Raw genomic sequence first — 20,144 nt, forward strand, 5'->3', positions numbered from 1 at the left:
ATCTCCTTGCGGCGCCCCTCCCCACCTTACGTGATGCTACAGTGCCCAGGGCAGCCGTCCCTCCTGAACACCCCTTGTCCCAGCCCTGGCTGTCAGAATACAGGTGGTCCCCGGGTTACAAACAAGATAGGGACTGTAGGTTTGTTCTTAAGTCGAATTTGTTTGTTAGTCGGAACAGGTACATTTTTGTAGCTTCAGTGTAGCTTCAGCCAAAAGAATAATTTTTTAAGTTTTTTTGGATAGCATTGGGAAGGGTTAACACCCCTGTACCATTTGTTTTGCTGTCTGTACCCCTGTTCAGAAGATTTCGCCTCACTTTGTCCCTATGACAATTAGATTTTGAAAATTTCGGGTTGTTATGGAAACAAGGACTAGTGATAAAGCTTCAGAGTAAACACCTTTTTCCCATGATAACTCTTAGGGGAGTGAATTTCCCTTCGTAGTGTTAGATTTCCCCTCACTTCCTTTTCTCTCCCTCCGTTTGTAAGTAGGAGTCGTTTGTAAGTCGGATGTTTGTAACCCAGGGACCGCCTGTACAATAAGTAGAGTAGGAGGTTCTCCCATCTGTGCTGTATAACATGGATGGAGTACTCTGTTAAGATTGTGTGTATGGCCAGCTTAAGTTTTCTGTAGCAGATAATCTCCAAATCTCTATTTAATAGATCAGAAAACAAAACTGAACACTAACAATAGCTCAACATGTCTGATCACTTAAAATACACTACAAAGAGGACCTAATGTTGGCTATATTTTGTTATGTTCAGTGATATGTGTAAATGTGATCCTTCCAGAAATGTATTAAAATGTTAGCGATCACAGTATTTCCCTTGGCAATACCTTCATCTGCTTTAATTTCTATGTAATGGAGTCATATTTATTTAGGTATTAGCCAGGATCCAAAAACAAAAAATCTAGTGTGGCACTCAGGCCCCGTTCACATACAAGCGACGCTACTTCGCACCGCGACCTCCGAGGTCGCGGAGCGAGCAGCGCGCCGCGACCTCGGAGCAGCCGCCACGGACTTCATAACATTGAAGTCTATGGCGGTCGCCTCCTGGTCGCCCCAAAGAAGCTCCGGACCCTTTTTCTAAGTCAGAGCGACTTGTGTCGCTCCTTTTAGAATGGGTCCGCAGCTTCCCTATGGGAGGCGACCTACGGCGACCTGTGAGGCGACCAGGTCGCCTCACAGGTCGCCTTAGTGTGAACGGGGACTAAATCCCAATATATATATGTAAATAAAGTGTCACAGTGATAATTAGTAAATAAATCAAAACATGCAATACACCTATTGACATTCAAATAAAAAAATAAAATTTTACATGTGAAATCAGATCCCAGAGAAAGAACTTTGGACTGCAAGAGGACACTGCTGCACTCCATGCCATAGTGATGGACAATTGAGGGATATGTCTTGAAGTCGCATAGGTTATAACTGGGATGAAAATAACATTGATATTAAACAAAAGCACTTGATACAGAATTTTCAGGTGAGCAGTCAATTTGCACAGTGGTGGAGCAAATTGGTGGAGCACTGGATTGCAAGTGTGAAGTCACTCATTTGGAAGATCATCAATGCACTTATATACATTTAGGTCAATGCAAACTTTCTATATATTCACTCATTTGGATGCGCAGCACTGTGTTTTGGATTCACTGCCCAGTAGGGCACATTGTACTTATTGTCACTTCTTGTTTGAAGAAGCAGATACATGGACGTATTGTTACACATTTTCTAGTGGGAACGCCTTTTAAAATATATTTATTTATTTGAATGTCAATATTTGCGTCAAATTTTTTGATTTATTTACTAATTATCACTATGATAATTTATTTACATTTATATATTGGGATTATTTGTTTTTGTACTATATTGCGTATGTGGAGACACAGGTGGTGGCAGCAATACCCATTATAATAAGAAGACTACTACTTACATTATATATTAGATAGCGCACGAGTGATCTGATTCTATTACTACTAGATATTGGCAGCATTTTCTTGATTCCTGTGTTCAGATCTATTAATCCATCAATATCGGGCAGTGCATGAGTGGCCTATTGTATTTTATACAGTGTCATCGTACACTTACTGGATTGTGATGCTGACAAATCATGGAAATTCTGTACAGTTTGTTGGCTGTGTCCACAAATGTCTGATACGGATTGGCCACTGCTGCAGACTCTTACCTTCTGTCTTGATACAAATTGACAACATTGAAATCTATTCACAGGGGGTAAGGAGACTAAGGAAATGCTTCCTTCTACCTGCAGCAGACTGAGGATATCATCTCAGCCTAATGCCCAGTACACACGATCCGAAAATCGGGAGACGTTCCATCCGTTATTTTTCGTATTCTAGCAGCTCTCAATAATATTCGCTTAAAGGGAGAGGTTACTCATGATACGAATTTTCTCGGACGATAATTCTTAGCTTCCGGTATGCGTAACCACGCTGTAGTGTGTGAGGGGAAAATGATGTCTACTGCTCATGCGCTGTCTACTGCTCACCATTTTTTTCGGACGAACAACATACTGATAATACGATTATCGTACGATGTGTTATAATACGATCAAAATTTTTATGCTTGCACGACCGGATAATATCGGGTGAACTGTTGTGATCGCCTCTCGTAAGCTGTGTACTAACGATCCGATTATCGTCCGATCCTTTCACAAGCGTTAATTTTCGTCCGATTTTCGGATCGTGTGTACGGGCCATAAGTAAAGTCACTGATTGAGGCTTAAGGACAGATTTAAAATGATAAAAGGTAAGGAGTTTCTGAAAAGTTAAACTGTTACTGTAGTATGTCAGGAAAAAAAATATGCAATATATACAGACTGAGAAGTTACTGAAGGGTTCAGTTACAAAAAACTCCACCTTGTAAATAAATACTTCAGATTCACAGTAGCAAATAAAATACAAAACAAAATGGAGGAGTGTTTTCAGATTTTCTCACCCATCTCCTTTGCACTTACAAGGGTTTTCCAGTGGGACAAAAAGAAAACACAATGCAGGACTATAAATAGGGACAGAAGTTCCACCTACCTTTCCACAGACTTACCTAACCCATAGATTTTGGTCTGAGTTTTATGCTACAACTTGTCCTTTTGGTATGGTGGGTAAGGGCTAGAACCTTGTTTAAAATGTTACTGCTGTCTGTATTCCTACTGGGAAAATTTCTCTGCAAACCCTGTTCTGTTGATAACTTCTCACGCCCTGACAAAAGGTTATCACCAGAACCATAAGCTTGCAGAAACTCCCTAGTGGGAAAATGGACAGCAATAAAAATATCTGAGGCCCTAATACTTTATACATAAGTGGCTATTTTCTATTCACGAGAAACAGGTAACTAGAAAAGGGAAAGCACAAGACAGCCATAAAGCCTAACAGAGGTTTTAAACATTCTCACATGATCCAAAGCAACAAAAAAAGGCTGGAGTTGGGCTTTATCAAACCTAATGATTTCAACTAGCAAAATACACTTTCAGCTTCATTCAAAACCAAAAGAAAAGAAGTTTGGAGGGCTCCAGGTAACTGAAATGGGGTTTCTTTATATTTTTTAATTATGGTGGGGTTCCCAATTAAAACAGTAGCAGTCTGATCATCTCTCAGAACTGAACAAACAGTAAAGGAAGTATAATACATACTCAAGTTACCAAGGCAGAGGTAGTTGCTGTACCTAATAAAAGCATCTGTCAGGCTACTGTAGTCTTTTGAGTTCAAGTGGAATTGCAGCTTAACCCAAACTACTCCTAAAACTGCCCCCCCCCCCATAACACCTATGCTTACTAACCTGTGTAAAAAAAAAAAAAGATGCATATACTCACCTATTTTTAGGCTGTTCCGGTCCAGTCACGTGATCCAACTCTGTGTCAGCAAGTGCAGCTGCAGGGGGGGGGGGGGGAGGAGTGCAGACAACGGATGGGCCACTGAAACCTATAGGTGGTGTCACTGCTTCAGGCTTTCTTAGCCGTTGTCAGAGCCTCTGCCCTGAAGTGCCTCTGGCAGACACTGGGGAAAATACTTGACAGGAACAAAGTAGGCTTAAAATAGGTAAGTATATACATCTTTCTTACACAGGTTAGTAAGCATAGGTGTTAGGAGGGAGGAGGGGACACTTTTAGGAGTAGATAGGATTCAGATGGAATTCCACTTTAAGAGATCATTTCTGGTTGCTCTCTGTTATTCTGCTTCACACAGCCATGGCAAAACTAAAGTTTATTTTTCTTTTAAATGCATAGAGTTAAAAAAAAAAAAAATGTAAAAATTCAGAAGGAATAACCTAAAAACTGTGTTAATTGTGGTTTCCCCCAATGTTTACCATCATAGTAACAACAGCAAGTGACGAGATATTGAGACCAACGAAGTTGAGCAAGACACATACCATTCTGCAAACCCATCCACAACTGTTTATGGTCCTTCTTCTGCATTTCATTGATAACTTGGCTTTTGTGTTTCAAAGCATCAGCTTCCTTCACAGAAGACATAAAGTGTGCTTCAACCACATCTTTTGATTGGCAATGCAAGAGGTCTTTTGATGGAAAACTCTGCAATTAAAGAACATCTGTTAACACACTTCATAGTCTAACTGCATATTCAGCACATCCTTTTACTGTTTTCCCACTGAATATAAGGGGTAGAAGTCCTATTACTTTAACAATGTAATGCCTAAGTTTTAATCCAATTTTGTCAGAACAGTTCCACTTTCCCATGGAGGATAATATCCAAGGCATTGTTTTTGCCATTGGGGCTTCCTCCAGCAGCAAGCTCTCCTTCATCCAGCCTGTCTGACCCCCTGGTGCCCCCACACTCCCCACCTCTTTACCCAATTATTTGCCTCGGTTTCCACTTAATTTGCTATTCCCTTAACTCACTTGCTTTTCCTTCATGGTTGTGTAAGACCCTAACATAGACTTACACCTTGCAGCTCTCAACAAAATTCCCACACACAGCCCAGCCACTCCCCCAGGTCCACAGGATCCAGATACACATGTACTCTGCCATCACCATTGGCAATGCTACTATAGATCTATGGATACCGCACCAGTCCGTCCAATGCTGAGCTCATAGCTGTTGCATGCTGCACATCCTGCCAGGCAGAGTACACAGGCAGTAGGATCTGTAAGTGTCAAGCTGGGTTTACTGGGCCCAAGGCAGGAGAAGGAGGCAGTGGTATATGTGTGGTATATGTGTGAGCGTCTTTGGCTCTCTGCTCTCGGGTCCCATGTTTACATACTACATTTGGGAAAGTGGAGAGCAGGCCAGGATCTGCCATATAATCAATACCCATTAATGGCTCACTCTGGGATAGGTAACTTGGGTTCAGGATGTGGAGGTTATAGAGCCCATTTTACTGCTCCCTACAGATAACCTGTCTCCTCTGGTGACATATATTTACCAGGTATCCTACACTTTTCCCCCACACTAACATGCATCTGTACCCAGCTGCCTCACCCCTTCCTAACAGACATTCTTCCTAGGCTCCCTTACCACCCCCAGTAGCTGCAGATGAAACCCCAAAAGGGTAGAATATGTCACTGGAGAAAACCTTCATGTCCCCCAACTTTCCTACAGTGAATGCTTCTATTACATACTGTCCACTGTCATACCCTCTGCACTCCTTTTTTTCATTTTAAAATAGATTTTCAACATTATTTGTAATAGCCCCAACCTTGTGTTTCTGGAATGGGCACACTTTTCTAGCTTGAAATATAAGTGCAAAAGCAGTTTTTGCTTCCATTATCTTTTTTATTCATCAAAAATGTTTAAATAGTAACAGAAGAAAAACATCCTTTGCACACAATTTCAAACTACAAAAATGCAGCATAGAAATTTAAACATCTTTTGAACAGCATTGTCAAAGTATATATGGGTATCTTAGAAACTTTTTCACTCGTGAGAAAGGGTAGGGTCAAATGAACTTGCAAAAAATATAAAACAACTGTGTATTCTCCACTACAGAGAGAAGTAAAAAAAAATGTACCCAAGGTCTTCACTCACACAAGGGTGTGTAATTATAAGTAAAAAATAAAAAGGAAAATAGTATGGGTAGAAAAGAAAAGGCAATTAACTGTAAAATAGAAAGTTAGGGTAGGGTATAGTGGACAAAGGCTGCTGGGCACTGTGGCACGGTGCCTCAAGTTGTATTGGACAACCATCATAACGTGAGGAGACAGGTTCTGAAGTGTCTATCCAAGGGAACCAGACTCTGACGGTATCTCAATTTAGTAGCTAATTTTTGGTTTAACAGAGCTAGGATATCCTAGTTATAATTAAGTGAGGAATAAGGGATGGAGATTGCCATGCTTTAGCCACTTTACCACTAGAGCATTTTGCTGTCTTACTTCTGGGCCACTTTTTGCGATTCGGCGCTGTGCGACTTTAACTGACAATTGCGCGGTCGTGCGACGCCGTACCCGAACGAAATTGACGTCCTTTTTTTCCCACAAACAGAGCTTTCTTTTGGTGGTATTTGATCACCTGTGCGATTTTTACTTTTTGCGCTATAAACAAAAAAAGAGTGTTTATTTTGAGAAAATAACAATATTTTTCACATTTTTTTATATGAAATCCCCCCCCAAAAAGATGTAAAAACCAATTTTTTTTAAATTTTTGGCCAATTTGTTTTCTGCTACCTATGTTTGGTAAAAAAAAATCGCAATAAGCGTATTTTGATTGGTTTGCGCAAAAGTTATTGCGTTTACTAACAAAGGGAAAGATTTTTGTCATTTTTGGTGGGTTTTTTTTAACGCGTAATGGCGGCGATCTGTGTTTTTTTTTGCGGGACTGCGACATTGCGGCGTACAGATAGGACCCTTGACTGACATTTTTGACACTTTTGGGGGTACCAGTGACATTACTACAGTAATCAGTGCTATAAATATGCACTGTTACTGTAAAAATGACACTGGCAGGGAAGGGGTTAACTTTATTGGAGAGGAAGGGGTTAATGTATGCCTGGTGCTTACTGACGTGTGGGGGGGGGAGGTGACTTTGTGAGACAGGGACAGATCGGATGTCCAGCTATGCTGAACAGTCCGATCTGTCACTCCCTGTCACTGAGGAGATCCGCCCGCTTGTGTTTACACAGGCGGGCGGATCTCCACACTAGATCCCCGACGATCGGGGCAGAGCAGCGGCGATCGCCGCTGCTCCTCCCCTGGCCCGACTCCCGCTGTGAATGAAAACAGCGGGAGCGCGCCTCCGGCGGCGCGCGAGCGCCGCCTACAGGGGAGGAGTCTGACGACGTAGGTCTACGTCGTCAGACGGGAACGAGCCACTTTGCCGCAGTACTATTACAGTACTTAGCGGTAAAGTGGTTAGAAATTTTTTTTTTTTTTTTTTTGCGATTGTAAATAGGGCTAACAGTAATTTAAATTGAAAATCACTGCATATTAGACTCTCCTCGGCCACATACAAAAGAGACATTTATATAGAAATTCTTTCTATCACTAGTATTACCTTTTTGTTACCTTTCATCACTGAAGAAAAAAAAAAAGGGAAAATAATAGACAGTACAAGATCTGTGCGTGCAGCATGATGGAACGAGTGACTCAGAACTAGAGCCACAGCTCACTATACTGAAAGAAAGGCTAAAGTGCTGCTAGTATCGAAAAGTACAGTGGTTTTTATCAACGGTTTGGATGTTATCGAAGTTAGTTAAAACAGAGAGCAAAAAACATGTTAAGTCATGTCCTAAATGACAGATTCTGATATGACTACACTAAAATAATCTTAGGTTTGTTTTTTTATCACTTTCATGCTTTAGAAAGCTCCCACACAAAGACAGTTAGTCAGCAAATTAGTTTTTTACTTGATCCAAATGTACAGATCCTGTTGGAAAGTTTAGCAATGGCAGAACCAGGCTTGCTTTGAAAAAAAAAAAAAAGGCTTGAAATACAAAAACAAGCTTTTTTAAATTTAAAATTGTTCTTTTTTTTTATTATCCAAGTAAAGATGATGAAGTAACAAGTTATAATGAAAAAAGTAGATGCGGATATAGATACCATACTCTACTACTATAACATAAGGAAAGCTGCAAACCTACCTTAAAGTGGACAGTGATGCCCCAAGGTAAAGATGTATTCGATGCATGTAGGTCAAAAAGTAAACCAATTGGGTAATGCCTGAAATAAAACAGCAGTGGTTTGGGTGCTCTTAGTACAAAATATAATAAAAGGCGCTGTGGAAAATATTTAAAGAACTCCACTATGCACTGTTTGTATCTAAAGGCCCATATTAATTCAATCAAAACTTCAGGCAAAAAGTAAAAATGTATACATGTTCACTAGTCAAAAGATTTGTAATTCTGTGCAGTCAATCAGATTTAAAACCATTTTTCACTCTGCACAGCCATGCAGGGGACACTGGTAGCCCGTGATCAAGCATTTCATCTCCCTTGTTCAGAAACCCATCTCTCCTGTTTCTGCTCCTTCACTGGACAATGAATCAGTGAGGAAATTACTGAACCTAAAAGATGCAATGCTAAGCCAGAATTCAGTAACGCAAAACAAGGAAGAACCAAGTCCCCAATCAAAACTACAGATTATTTGGCAGGTAAAACAGTTAACATACTGCATATGCACCTCAACTGTGTATTTGAAATCAGACCAAGAAAACATAAGGCAGTAAAGTATTTAGCATGTATTAACCACTTGACATCTGGAAGGTTTTACCCACTTCATGACCCAGGCATTTCTTGCTATTCAGCACTGTGCTACTTTAACTGGCAATTGCTCTGTCATGCAACACTGCATGCAAATTAAATGTATATCATTTTTTTTTCCACACACATTATTTTAGTGGTATTTAATCACCACTGTTTTTTTTTTTCTTGTTTTTAGGGCTGAAACAACTAATCAATAAAATTGATATGGACTGCGAGCAAACTATGGTGTTGATTAGAGATGCTGCTAGCACTGTTCACTCCCTTGCCGTGGGTGCAGTAGAAGTATAAAAAAATGTAAATTTTGCTGCGCAATTCTGTGTATTCTGTATAGATTTCATGCGTTTATATAGTGTGTTAAAAATCACTGCTTGTATATGGTGAGGCTCTTAGTATTATTAGCTGTATGTTGATTATTAATCGGATAAGGAATCGGATATTCATATTTGTTGTTTGTGTGTTTAACCGCTTGCCGACCGCCGCCCGACTATATACCGCGGCGGTCAGCCCCGTACCGGTACGTCACTAGCCTGGGAGCGAATAGGAGGCGAGCGCACGCCACCGGAGGCGCGCTCCCGCCCCCGCTCGTACCCGAAGAAGCCGGCGCGTGTGACCGGTGGACCCGATGTCCGCCGGTCACTCGCGACAGTCGGGTAGAGAGGGAGAAAGGCAGGCGGCTAATGTAAACAAAGCCGCCTGTCATTCTCCCCTGTGTAAAAGCACAGATCACTCGGTCCTGCTATGTAGGACCGTTGATCTGTGCTGTTACACACACAGCCACATCCAATGACAGTAAGAAACAGGCCCCAAGGGACACACTTAACCCCTCCCTCTCCAATAAAGTTAACCCCTTCACTGCCAGTGTCATTTTTACAGTAACAGTGCATATGTATAGCACTGATTACTGTAGTAATGTCACTGGTACCCCCAAAAGTGTCAAAAATGTCAGTCAAGGGTCCGATCTGTCCGCCGCAATGTCGCAGTACACCAAAAAAAATTAAAAAAAATCGCAGATCGCCGCCATTACTCGTTAAAAAAAAAAACAACAAAAATGAAAAAAATCTTTCCCTTAGTAAACGCAATAACTTTTGCGCAAACCAATCAAAGTACGCTTATTGTGATTTTTTTTTTACCAAACATAGGTAGCAGAAAACAAATTGGCCAAAAATTTTAAAAGAATTTGATTTTTACATTTTGGGGGGGGGGATTTCATATAAAAAAAATGTGAAAAATATTGTTATTTTTGCTAAATTGTAGCTCTTTTTTTTGTTTATAGTGCATGATCAAAAAATCGCACAGGTGATCAAATACCACCAAAAGAAAGCTCCGTTTGTGGGGAAAAAAAGGACGTCAAATTCATTTGGGTACAGCGTCGCACGACCGCGCAATTGTCCGTTAAAGTCACGCAGTGCCAAATCTCAAAATACCCCCTGGTCAGGAAGGGGGTAAAATCTTTCGGGGCTTAAGTGGTTAATTATACAATTCCCTTTTACACGGTTCTCACATACTTCCTTACAACATGATTAATAATCAACATACAGCTGATAATAATACTAAGAGCCTCACCATACACAAACAGTGATTTTTAACACACTATATAAACGTATGAAATCTATATAGAATACACAGGATTTGCGCAGCACAATTTACATTTTGTTATACTGAAACAACTAATCGATCAAATTAGTTAACTATTTTCATAATCGATTAGTTGGTTAGCCGATTAGTTTGCCTGCATACAGAATGCATTATTTGTTTACATATCAGAAGACACAGTGCAGCCCCCATACAGCTCAGTACACCATCCATACATGTCAGTATACACAGTGCAGCACACGTACAGCTCAGTACACCATCCATACATGTCAGTATACACAGTGCAGCACACATACAGCTCAGTACACCCTCCATACATGTCAGTATACACAGTGCAGCACACATACAGCTCAGTACACCCTCCATACATGTCAGTATACACAGTGCAGCCCACATACAGCTCAGTACACCCTCCATACATGTCAGTATACACAGTGCAGGACACATACAGCTCAGTACACCCTCCATACATGTCAGTATACACAGTGCAGCCCACATACAGCTCAGTACACCCTCCATACATGTCAGTATACACAGTGCAGCCCACATACAGCTCAGTACACCCTCCATACATGTCAGTATGCACAGTGCAGCACACATACAGCTCAGTACACCACCCATACATGTCAGTATACACAGTGCAGCCCACATACAGCTCAGTACACCATCCATACATGTCAGTAGGCACAGTGCAGCCCACATACAGCTCAGTACACCATCCATACATGTCAGTATGCACAGTGCAGCACACATACAGCTCAGTACAACCTCCATACATGTCAGTATACACAGTGCAGCCCACATACAGCTCAGTACACCCTCCATACATGTCAGTATACACAGTGCAGCACACATACAGCTCAGTACACCCTCCATACATTTCAGCATACACAGTGCAGCACACATACAGCTCAGTACACCCTCCATACATGTCAGTAGGCACAGTGCAGCACACATACAGCTCAGTACAACCTCCATACATGTCAGTATACACAGTGCAGCCCACATACAGCTCAGTACAACATCCATACATGTCAGTATACACAGTGCAGCACATATAAAGCTCAGTCCACCCTCCATGCATGTAAGTATGCACAGTGCAGCACACATACAGCTCAGTACACCATCCATACATGTCAGTATACACAGTGCAGCACACATACAGCTCAGTACAACATCCATACATGTCAGTATACACAGTGCAGCACATATACAGCTCAGTCCAACCTCCATGCATGTAAGTATGCACAGTGCAGCACACATACAGCTCAGTACAACCTCCATACATGTCAGTATACACAGTGCAGCCCACATACAGCTCAGTACACCATCCATACATGTCAGTATACACAGTGCAGCCCACATACAGCTCAGTACACCATCCATACATGTCAGTATGCACAGTGCAGGACACATACAGCTCAGTACAACCTCCATACATGTCAGTATACACAGTGCAGCCCACATACAGCTCAGTACACCCTCCATACATGTCAGTATACACAGTGCAGCACACATACAGCTCAGTACACCCTCCATAGATTTCAGCATACACAGTGCAGCACACATACAGCTCAGTACACCCTCCATACATGTCAGTAGGCACAGTGCAGCCCACATACAGCTCAGTACAACATCCATACATGTCAGTATACACAGTGCAGCACATATACAGCTCAGTCCACCCTCCATGCATGTAAGTATGCACAGTGCAGCACACATACAGCTCAGTACACCATCCATACATGTCAGTATACACAGTGCAGCACACATACAGCTCAGTACAACATCCATACATGTCAGTATACACAGTGCAGCACATATACAGCTCAGTCCAACCTTCATGCATGTAAGTATGCACAGTGCAGCACACATACAGCTCAGTACACCCTCCATACATGTCAGTAGGCACAGTGCAGCACACATACAGCTCAGTACACCCTCCGTTGGGTTTGGGCATGTTCGGGATCCCACCTGCCCGACCCCAACAGGAATCCGACACTGCACACGGCTAATCCCAGGCAGTGAGACATTTTCTGATCTGTGCAGCTGCGAGATTGGGATCTGTCTCATTGCCTGTCTCAGTGTCGGCAGGATCCTGAACATGCCTGAGCCCATTCCTACCCTTCATACATGTCAGTATACATAGTGCAGCACACATATAGCTCAGTACACCCTCCCTACATGACAGTAAGCTTGTGAATGTGAGAGGAGCAATGTCCCATGGGACAGGTAGTCCTGGCAAGGAGAAGGCAGTGATTTTAAGTGATTCTAATGGCAGATTTTATATTTTTTTTTTACCTTGCTGTATAGGGGAACTCTATATTATACTTCGCAGCTTGCTAAAGGGACACTCTTAAGACAGGAGGAGCAAGAAGCGCCGACAGGGCACCCCAGAAGAGGAAATATGAGTACTGACACTTTTTTCTCAAGTACTCCCCAATATCAATTACCGATACCTTTTTTTTTTTAATGTTGTGACCTTTTTTGTTTTTTTCTAGACTAATGAAAAATGATTACACTTTCTTTAGAATTATGAAGAACAGTTCTTCTGTGGCTTTGAAATTGTGCTACTTCAGAGTGATTTTGAAGCCGCAGATCAGTGTGATTTGGACCTCTGTTTTCTTTGCAGCTTGCGACTTCATTTACCAGAGTCGATTAGACATTTTGTTCCCTCACCATATTGCTACAAATTCTGGATAGACCCTCTGCACACTGCTATACTCTTTACAGCAAACTATGCAATGAGAAACAGGAAAATTTAGTTCACATATAATCCATCCAGAATTTGTAGTGCTAATATGTGGTCACACCCCTTTAGCACCTGATAGATTATATATAGTACATGTACAAGCTATTGGGATTTGAGCACAGGTTTTCTCTATTGTAATGCAGGTCAGTGACCAGACCCGAACCTAGTTGCTCTCCCCTATCTTGTGTCTTTATGCCCTAGGTTGGAATGGTGTCCACCATATTTGCAGTGGCAGAGCAGAGTAGGACTGGACATAAGAGAGATTACTTTGATGCAGTTGGTCAGTTAAAAATTGTATTGCAATATACGTGAACCAAATATCCCCTTTTTACATTGCAAAAGTTTGCTGGAAAGGGTGTAGCAGTGTACAGAGGGTTATCCAGAATTTGTACTATTTGTAGTGTTAATGTGGTCATACCCCTTTAGCACCTAATAGTTTAAATACATGTACAAGCTATTGGGATTTCAGCACAGGAATATATTTTCTTATCATAGAGCTTGTTATTTCTATTTACCACTGCAAAGAGATATTCAATAATAAATTGTCTTTTTTTTTTAAAAAAAAAACTTCACATAATAACTAAATTATACGCCACACTGAGTTTTTTTTTTTTAATTTGATCCGATTAATCAAAATAATAATTGGCTAACTAAGCAATTATGAAAATAATAGTTAGTTGCAGCCCTACTTGTTAAATAAATGAAGAAAAAAATACCGAAAATCTTATAAAAAGTTATTCTTAGTTTCGGTTATAAAATTTTGCCAACAAATAAGTTTTCTTCATACATTTAGGCCAATATGTAGACTGCTACATTTCTTTGGTAACAATACCCCCAAACCAGGGTGTATTACCGTATTTTTCGGCGTATAAAACGACAGGGCGTATAAGACGACCCCCCTATTTTTCAAGTTAAAACATAGGTTTTCTGCTATACTCGCCGTATAAGACTACCCTCCTTCCAAAGCAAGGCAACACCATTGAAAAACATCAGATTTCTCATAGATCTCCAAGGTACCCCAAGTACTGTAATACATGTAATCTCTCATAATATCTCCAAAGTACCCTAAGTATTACCAGTAGATGTAATCTCTCAAGACGCTGGCTGTGCGGGAATCCTGTACCAGTATACCGTAGCTTCGACTACATACAGTGTACCGCGCTGAGCCAAACACAGTGAGCGATGTATTCTATTATTGAATGCAAAGCCTGCTCGGATTGGCAGAGTCAGAGAGGCGGGCTGATGTTACTCCGCCAATCCGAGCAGGCTTTGCATTCAATAATAGAATACATCGCTCTCCCTGATTGGCTCAGTGCGGTATACTGTATGTAGCCGATGCTACGGTACATACGGTATACCGGTACAGGATTTCCACACAGCCAGCGTCTTGAGAGATTACATCTACCGGTAATACTTCTACTTAGGTTACCTTGGAGATGTTATACACGGCGTATAAGACGACCCCCCATTTTTGGGGGATTTTTTTGAGGTTCAAAAGTAGTCTTATACGCTAGAAAATACAGTACTTAGTCTGTATAAAGGCTATATAGTCTACAAACTATGGTGTATGTGTATATATATATATATATATATATATATATTTGAAAATTGATCAATCATGATACACTGACTGCCTCTCATTTCTTGAGGCCCTAAAATGCCAGGACAGTACAATTACCTCATAAATGACCATGTTTTGGAAAGAAAACAGTCCAATGTATTTAGTAAGTGGCAAGGCAAGATTTTTAAAGTTCTGATTTTTTTTTTGTCACAACTCTAAAAATAATTTTTTTTTTTTACATGTCATCTGAGTAGTTCAGTGTCACCATGGTGATAGTGTACGACTCTGGGGGGTGAACAGGGATTTTTCTTCTCTTCCCCCCCACCCCTTAGCTATTATTGCTTATAACAGTGATGATCACGGTTATAAGAAATAGTCCTAACTGTCATTCATGACAGTTTGCTTACTATTGTGATCTGTGATTGCCTACAACTAATTACGTGGCACAGGGTGCCAGGTACCTTGTGATAGGTATAAAAAGAAAAGAGAAGGCGCCTGGCCCTTTAAATAAAAGATTGTTGAACCTGCTGCCCTTTTAATTGTAATAAAACAATAAATAGGTATATATCATAGGTAAAAAGGCGCTGGTAATCTTAATATATCACGTGTTATAAAAATTAATAGGTGATTTAAAGTGTAATATATGTGATTAAAAATTGCTACAAATATATATATGATCTACTATTGGTGCAATTAGCAAAGAAAAGTGCATACCAGTGCAATTTCAATTCAGAAGTGTTTGTGCTTCTCAAAGTAAATTAATCCACAAAGGTGTGGATCAGTGAACCAATAAATAGATATATAAAGAATTCCATACAAAAATCACATAAGAATATATAAAAATATAAATATATAAATGTGCTCCAAGTAGTGTTTAAAAATCCAGGCAATAGCATGCAATCAAAATTGTGCTTGGTGGATTCTTATTAATCCCTTCACAGTGCTCCAGGTGCTGGGATGTGACAACCGTCAATTAAGAAGTGCTTGTGCTTCTCAAAGTAAATTAATCCACAAAGGTGTGGATCAGTGAACCAATAAATAAATATATAAAGAATTCCATACAAAAATCACATAAGGATATATAAAAAAATCACATAAGAATATATAAAAAAGTATAAATATATAAATGTGCTCCAAGTAGTGTTTAAAAGTCCAAGCAATAGCATGCAATCAAAATTGTGCTTGGTGAATTCTTATTAATCCATTCACAGTGCTCCAGGTGCTGGGATGTGACAACCGTGGCCTCTTACCAGCTAGCAGCAGGTCACAAGGACCCCCAACGCCTGTGATCCCTTTATTGGGTGGATCAGACCTCTCCTCGATTGCTTGGATCTCTGGCTCCTATATTACTCGAGTTGGACCATGTAGTCCCCCCATACACATAAAGATATAGAAGAACAAATAGCCTCCAATAGTGAAATACTGTTTTATTCTCCAAAAAACATACACTATAAGGTGACAATTAGCCTCTTACTATTTGTTGTGCCCTCCTGGCACTGGGCAATTCGGCAGTACAAAATCGTTTTTTTGGGTCTTAGGAAGATATTCTCCGGGGATCTGCAGCACCCTGTATCTCCTTTCCCCCTTTCTTTGTATTGCAGCGGTGGATGTGTATCCCAGCCTCTGTTCCGAATGCCTCTGTGTGTTACTTCCGGGTTAGCATTGACCACAATGCATTTCGCTTAACGAGCGTCCTCAGGCAGTCTGTGCTGGCCCTGTCAGTCACATCTTAAGTATCGCTATCTCTATTATGATTGGCCGGTGTTTAATTTTGCTTTTGTAGCGCCATTCATTTATTTTTATTGACATTAAGTGCCGATCTGTATATTTAACAGGATGGTATCGATTTATTACGTGACCCTTTTATTTTATGTGTATTTGACATTTGCTGCAAATCGCCCGGGTATATTCCTATTCCCCGCATTATACAAACAGCAATTCACATCCAATAATTCTTAAAAACACATAATGTATTTCCCACAATTATAAAACTATTTATATCTAGTATTAAATCTTTATTAATAAAACATTATAAATAAAATTGAAATTAGACATTATAAAATAAAAATAAAAAATAAAAAAATATATATCTTTAATTGACGCCATCTAGTGGTCATCTAATTTTTCCTACATTCTTTTTAGTGTAATTCGGGACTATAACTCCATCTAGTGGCCATATATAGGAACAATTATTTTTTATTTTATCATTCTTATGGACATAGATATTAATTTATAGGGACATATGCTTATTAAAAAGGTACAGTGTACATTATAAATTTTTTAAAATAATATTATCTATATAAAAATCCATAATTTGTAATTAAAAAAATATATATATAAAATGGATATATAAAATATAAATATGAGATATATTATCTAAAGGCAAGGGATATAATCAATTAAATTCCTAAAAATTATTTAAAAAGCAATTAAGGTCTATGTCTGCATTTAACCCCATGGGTTTTAATGTTTTTAGTCTATGGATCCATGCGGTTTCGTTCTGCGATATCATTTTTCGCATATCTGAGCCTCTCCAATGACTGAATATTTTGTCAATTCCACAGAACCAAAGGAGGGAGGGATCTTGGTTGTGGAAAATTCTGAAGTGATTGGACAGGCTGTGCTTTTTGAAGCCTTTCTTTATGTTATCGACATGTTCTCCTATCCTAATTGCTAAAGTGCGGGTCGTGCGTCCGATGTATTTTAATCCGCAAGGGCAAGTACACATGTATGTAACAAATCTAGTGTCGCAGGTGATGAATTTTTTAATCTCAAATTCCCGATTGTCCGCGGAGAAGAACTTGTGTTCAATCCTTTTCTTAAATCTGCTTGTCCTGCATGCTTTACATCTTCTGCACCTATAGAAGCCATTTTTTGCGAAAAACATTTGTGGTTTTTTTGGTGGGTCTGGAACATTTTTTGATAGGATATTCCGTAGTCCCGGGGCTCTTTTATAAATAAATTTTGGATTCTTTGGGAGGAGTGTTTTTAAAGTGTCATCCCTTAATAGGATGTGCCAATTTTTCTTTATGCATTTTTCAACCTCTTTGTATTGGGTGTTGAATCCCGTAATAAAAGCTAGTTCAAAGTTTGGGTTTTCTTTCTTCTTTTTCTTCTTATTCTTTAGGAGGTCTTCTCTCTTCAATTCGGATATTTTCTTTTGTGTGATTCTCAGGTCTTTCTCTTTGTATCCCTTTTCTCTGAATCTTTCTATTAATTTATCTGTCTGTGTATTGTAGTCTTTTAAATCTGTACAATTCCTTCTAATTCGGGTGAATTGCCCTTTTGGTATCGCTTGTATCCAAGCCGGGTGATGGCAACTCCTCTTAGAGATGTAGCCATTAGTATCCACCTTTTTAAAGAAGGTTCTGGTGTTTAAAGTGCCGTTGTGCTTAAAGATCTCCAAGTCGAGAAATTGCACTGTATTTTTGTCCATATTACCTGTAAATTTGATCTGATATTTGTTTTTATTCATTTTCTTGAAGAAATGTTCCAGGGATTCTTGCGATCCTTCCCACACAACCAAGATATCATCAAGATATCGGCGGTAATACTTCAGTTGTTGTGGAAGTTTTGAGTAGATATCCTCCTCTTCCCATTTGGCTAAAAATATATTTGCTACGCTGGGAGCATAACGTGCTCCCATAGCTACACCCTTTATTTGGTTATAGTACTCATTCTTATACCAAAAATGATGATTTGACATAGCCATATTCAGGCCTTCCAATAGGAAATCTCTTTGTGGTTCCTTTAAATTGGTGTATTTTTCTAAGGCCCATTTGATAGCCCTTGATGCATCCTTCTGTCTGATGTTCGTATATAATGATTCCACATCGATCGATGCCAATATTGTATTTTCGGTGATATTTATGTCCACTAGTGAGGTTAATGTTTCCTTGGTATCCTTTAAAAAGGATTTTCCAATAGCAGCTATAGGCTGAAAAAATGTATCCAAATATTCACCCATCCTAGCATATAAAGATTCTATGCCACTGATTATGGGTCTTCCCGGTGGCTGCTGTAGATTTTTATGAATCTTGGGGATTTGATATATCACCGGCATACGAGGGGCTTTAATATTCAGGTATTTTCCTTCTTTTTTGTTCAGGAGGCCCTTTTTCATCCCTTTATTAATCCACTGTATCATTTTGGCTTTCAATTTATTTGTAGGATTTCCAGGTAATTTAACATATGTATCTTCATCATTTACAATACGATCCAGTTCCTTGATATAATCTTCTTTTTTGAGAATCACTAGACCCCCTCCTTTATCAGCTGCTCTAATAATGATATTCTTCTTTTCTTCCAAACTTCTGATGGCTTCCCAAACTTCCTTTGTATTTTTAGTTGGCTTCCTTTTCATCATCTGTACCTCTTTTTGAACAATATTCCTGAACACTTGGATATATTGGTAGGTACTGGATTTAGGATTAAAAACTGATTTGTTCCGAAGTTGGGTATGTTGGTATTCTGTTTCTTCCTCTCCTCCTATCCCTTTCTTGTGTTGTTCCGCAAAAAATTTCTTAATATTAAGTTTTCGTGTAAACTTTTCTAGATCGATAAAAGTCTCAAAATGATCTAGGGATTTAGCAGGGGCAAATTTCAGTCCCTCTTGTAATATTTTCAATTCTGATGGTGTAAGTTCCACCCCTGCTAAATTGAATATCCCTTGCTCTAGACGTCCCTTTTCCGTTTTCTTTCTCCCTCCTCTACATCCTCTTTTTTTGCGTTTTCCCGCATGTTGGCCCAATAATTGTCTTTCCAAGACCTCTCTTCCCCCTGTTGCTTGAATTGTCCCGAGGGACCTGGCTTTTGTCCATCATTGGGATGAGGGTAGATATAGTGTTCTGAAGGTCCTGGTCTTTGGCCATCTGAGGGGTATGAGTAATGATGTTGGTTGTTCCTATATTCCTGATGGGAAGGGAGTCGTTCTCTCTCTCTATACATTCCCGAGGGTTCCTGTCTTAATCTGCCCGGCGGTTGATAATATTCTTGGTCATTTCTATATGTTGTCTGTCTTTCTCCTCCTCTTTGTTGTTGGTAATTGTTATAATTATCATATTGATAGTTATTTTTCTTATATCCTCTCCCTCTTCCCCGTCCTCTTCCTCTCCCTCTGCCTCTCCCTCTCACCGGCTTAAATTGGGGTTGTTGGAAGGTATGTTGGGGTGTATAGGGTGTAGAGTTGGAGTTCCTCCGTTCATAGTTATGATTTTCCCTTATTTTTGGGTGTTCCATATATCTAGGAGTAGAGAATTCTTCTCTATTCCTTAAGGGTGAGAATCTATTACTTGTGGGTATCAAGATGGTATTGGCAGTAGTGTCCCCCTCGTCATCTTCACAAATGATGGGAGTCATCTCTTCTCTCCTTATATTTCTATGTGGTGTTACCCTGAAGTCTTTCATAAGGTTGTATCTTACGTCCAGGCTATTAGGTTCCCTTTCTGGGGATGATTCCCTTGAATTAGTACCTATTACTTCTTGCCATTTGTAAACCACACCCTTTTTGTAATCTTCTATGTCACGTTGGTATTTCTTTATTTTTTTCCTTTTTATCTCAATGTCATATT

The 20,144-nt window shown here is 39.8% G+C and overlaps 1 protein-coding gene across 1 annotated transcript in view; it reads right to left on the minus strand.

The window, feature by feature from the left end:
• ATG5 (autophagy related 5) overlaps window positions 1-20,144 on the minus strand; it is a 362,013-nt gene that overhangs the window by 286,777 nt on the left and 55,092 nt on the right. Inside the window, exons 4-5 of the mRNA XM_082249796.1 lie at window positions 8,048-8,126; window positions 4,385-4,547 (exon numbers count right to left, since the gene is read on the minus strand). Coding sequence (XP_082105922.1) covers window positions 4,385-4,547; window positions 8,048-8,126 — 242 coding nt within the window. The remainder of the gene's footprint in view (window positions 1-4,384; window positions 4,548-8,047; window positions 8,127-20,144) is intronic.

This window comes from Pelophylax lessonae (genome assembly GCF_965119305.1).
Source record: "Pelophylax lessonae genome assembly, chromosome: 3".
Taxonomy (NCBI): domain Eukaryota; kingdom Metazoa; phylum Chordata; class Amphibia; order Anura; family Ranidae; genus Pelophylax; species Pelophylax lessonae.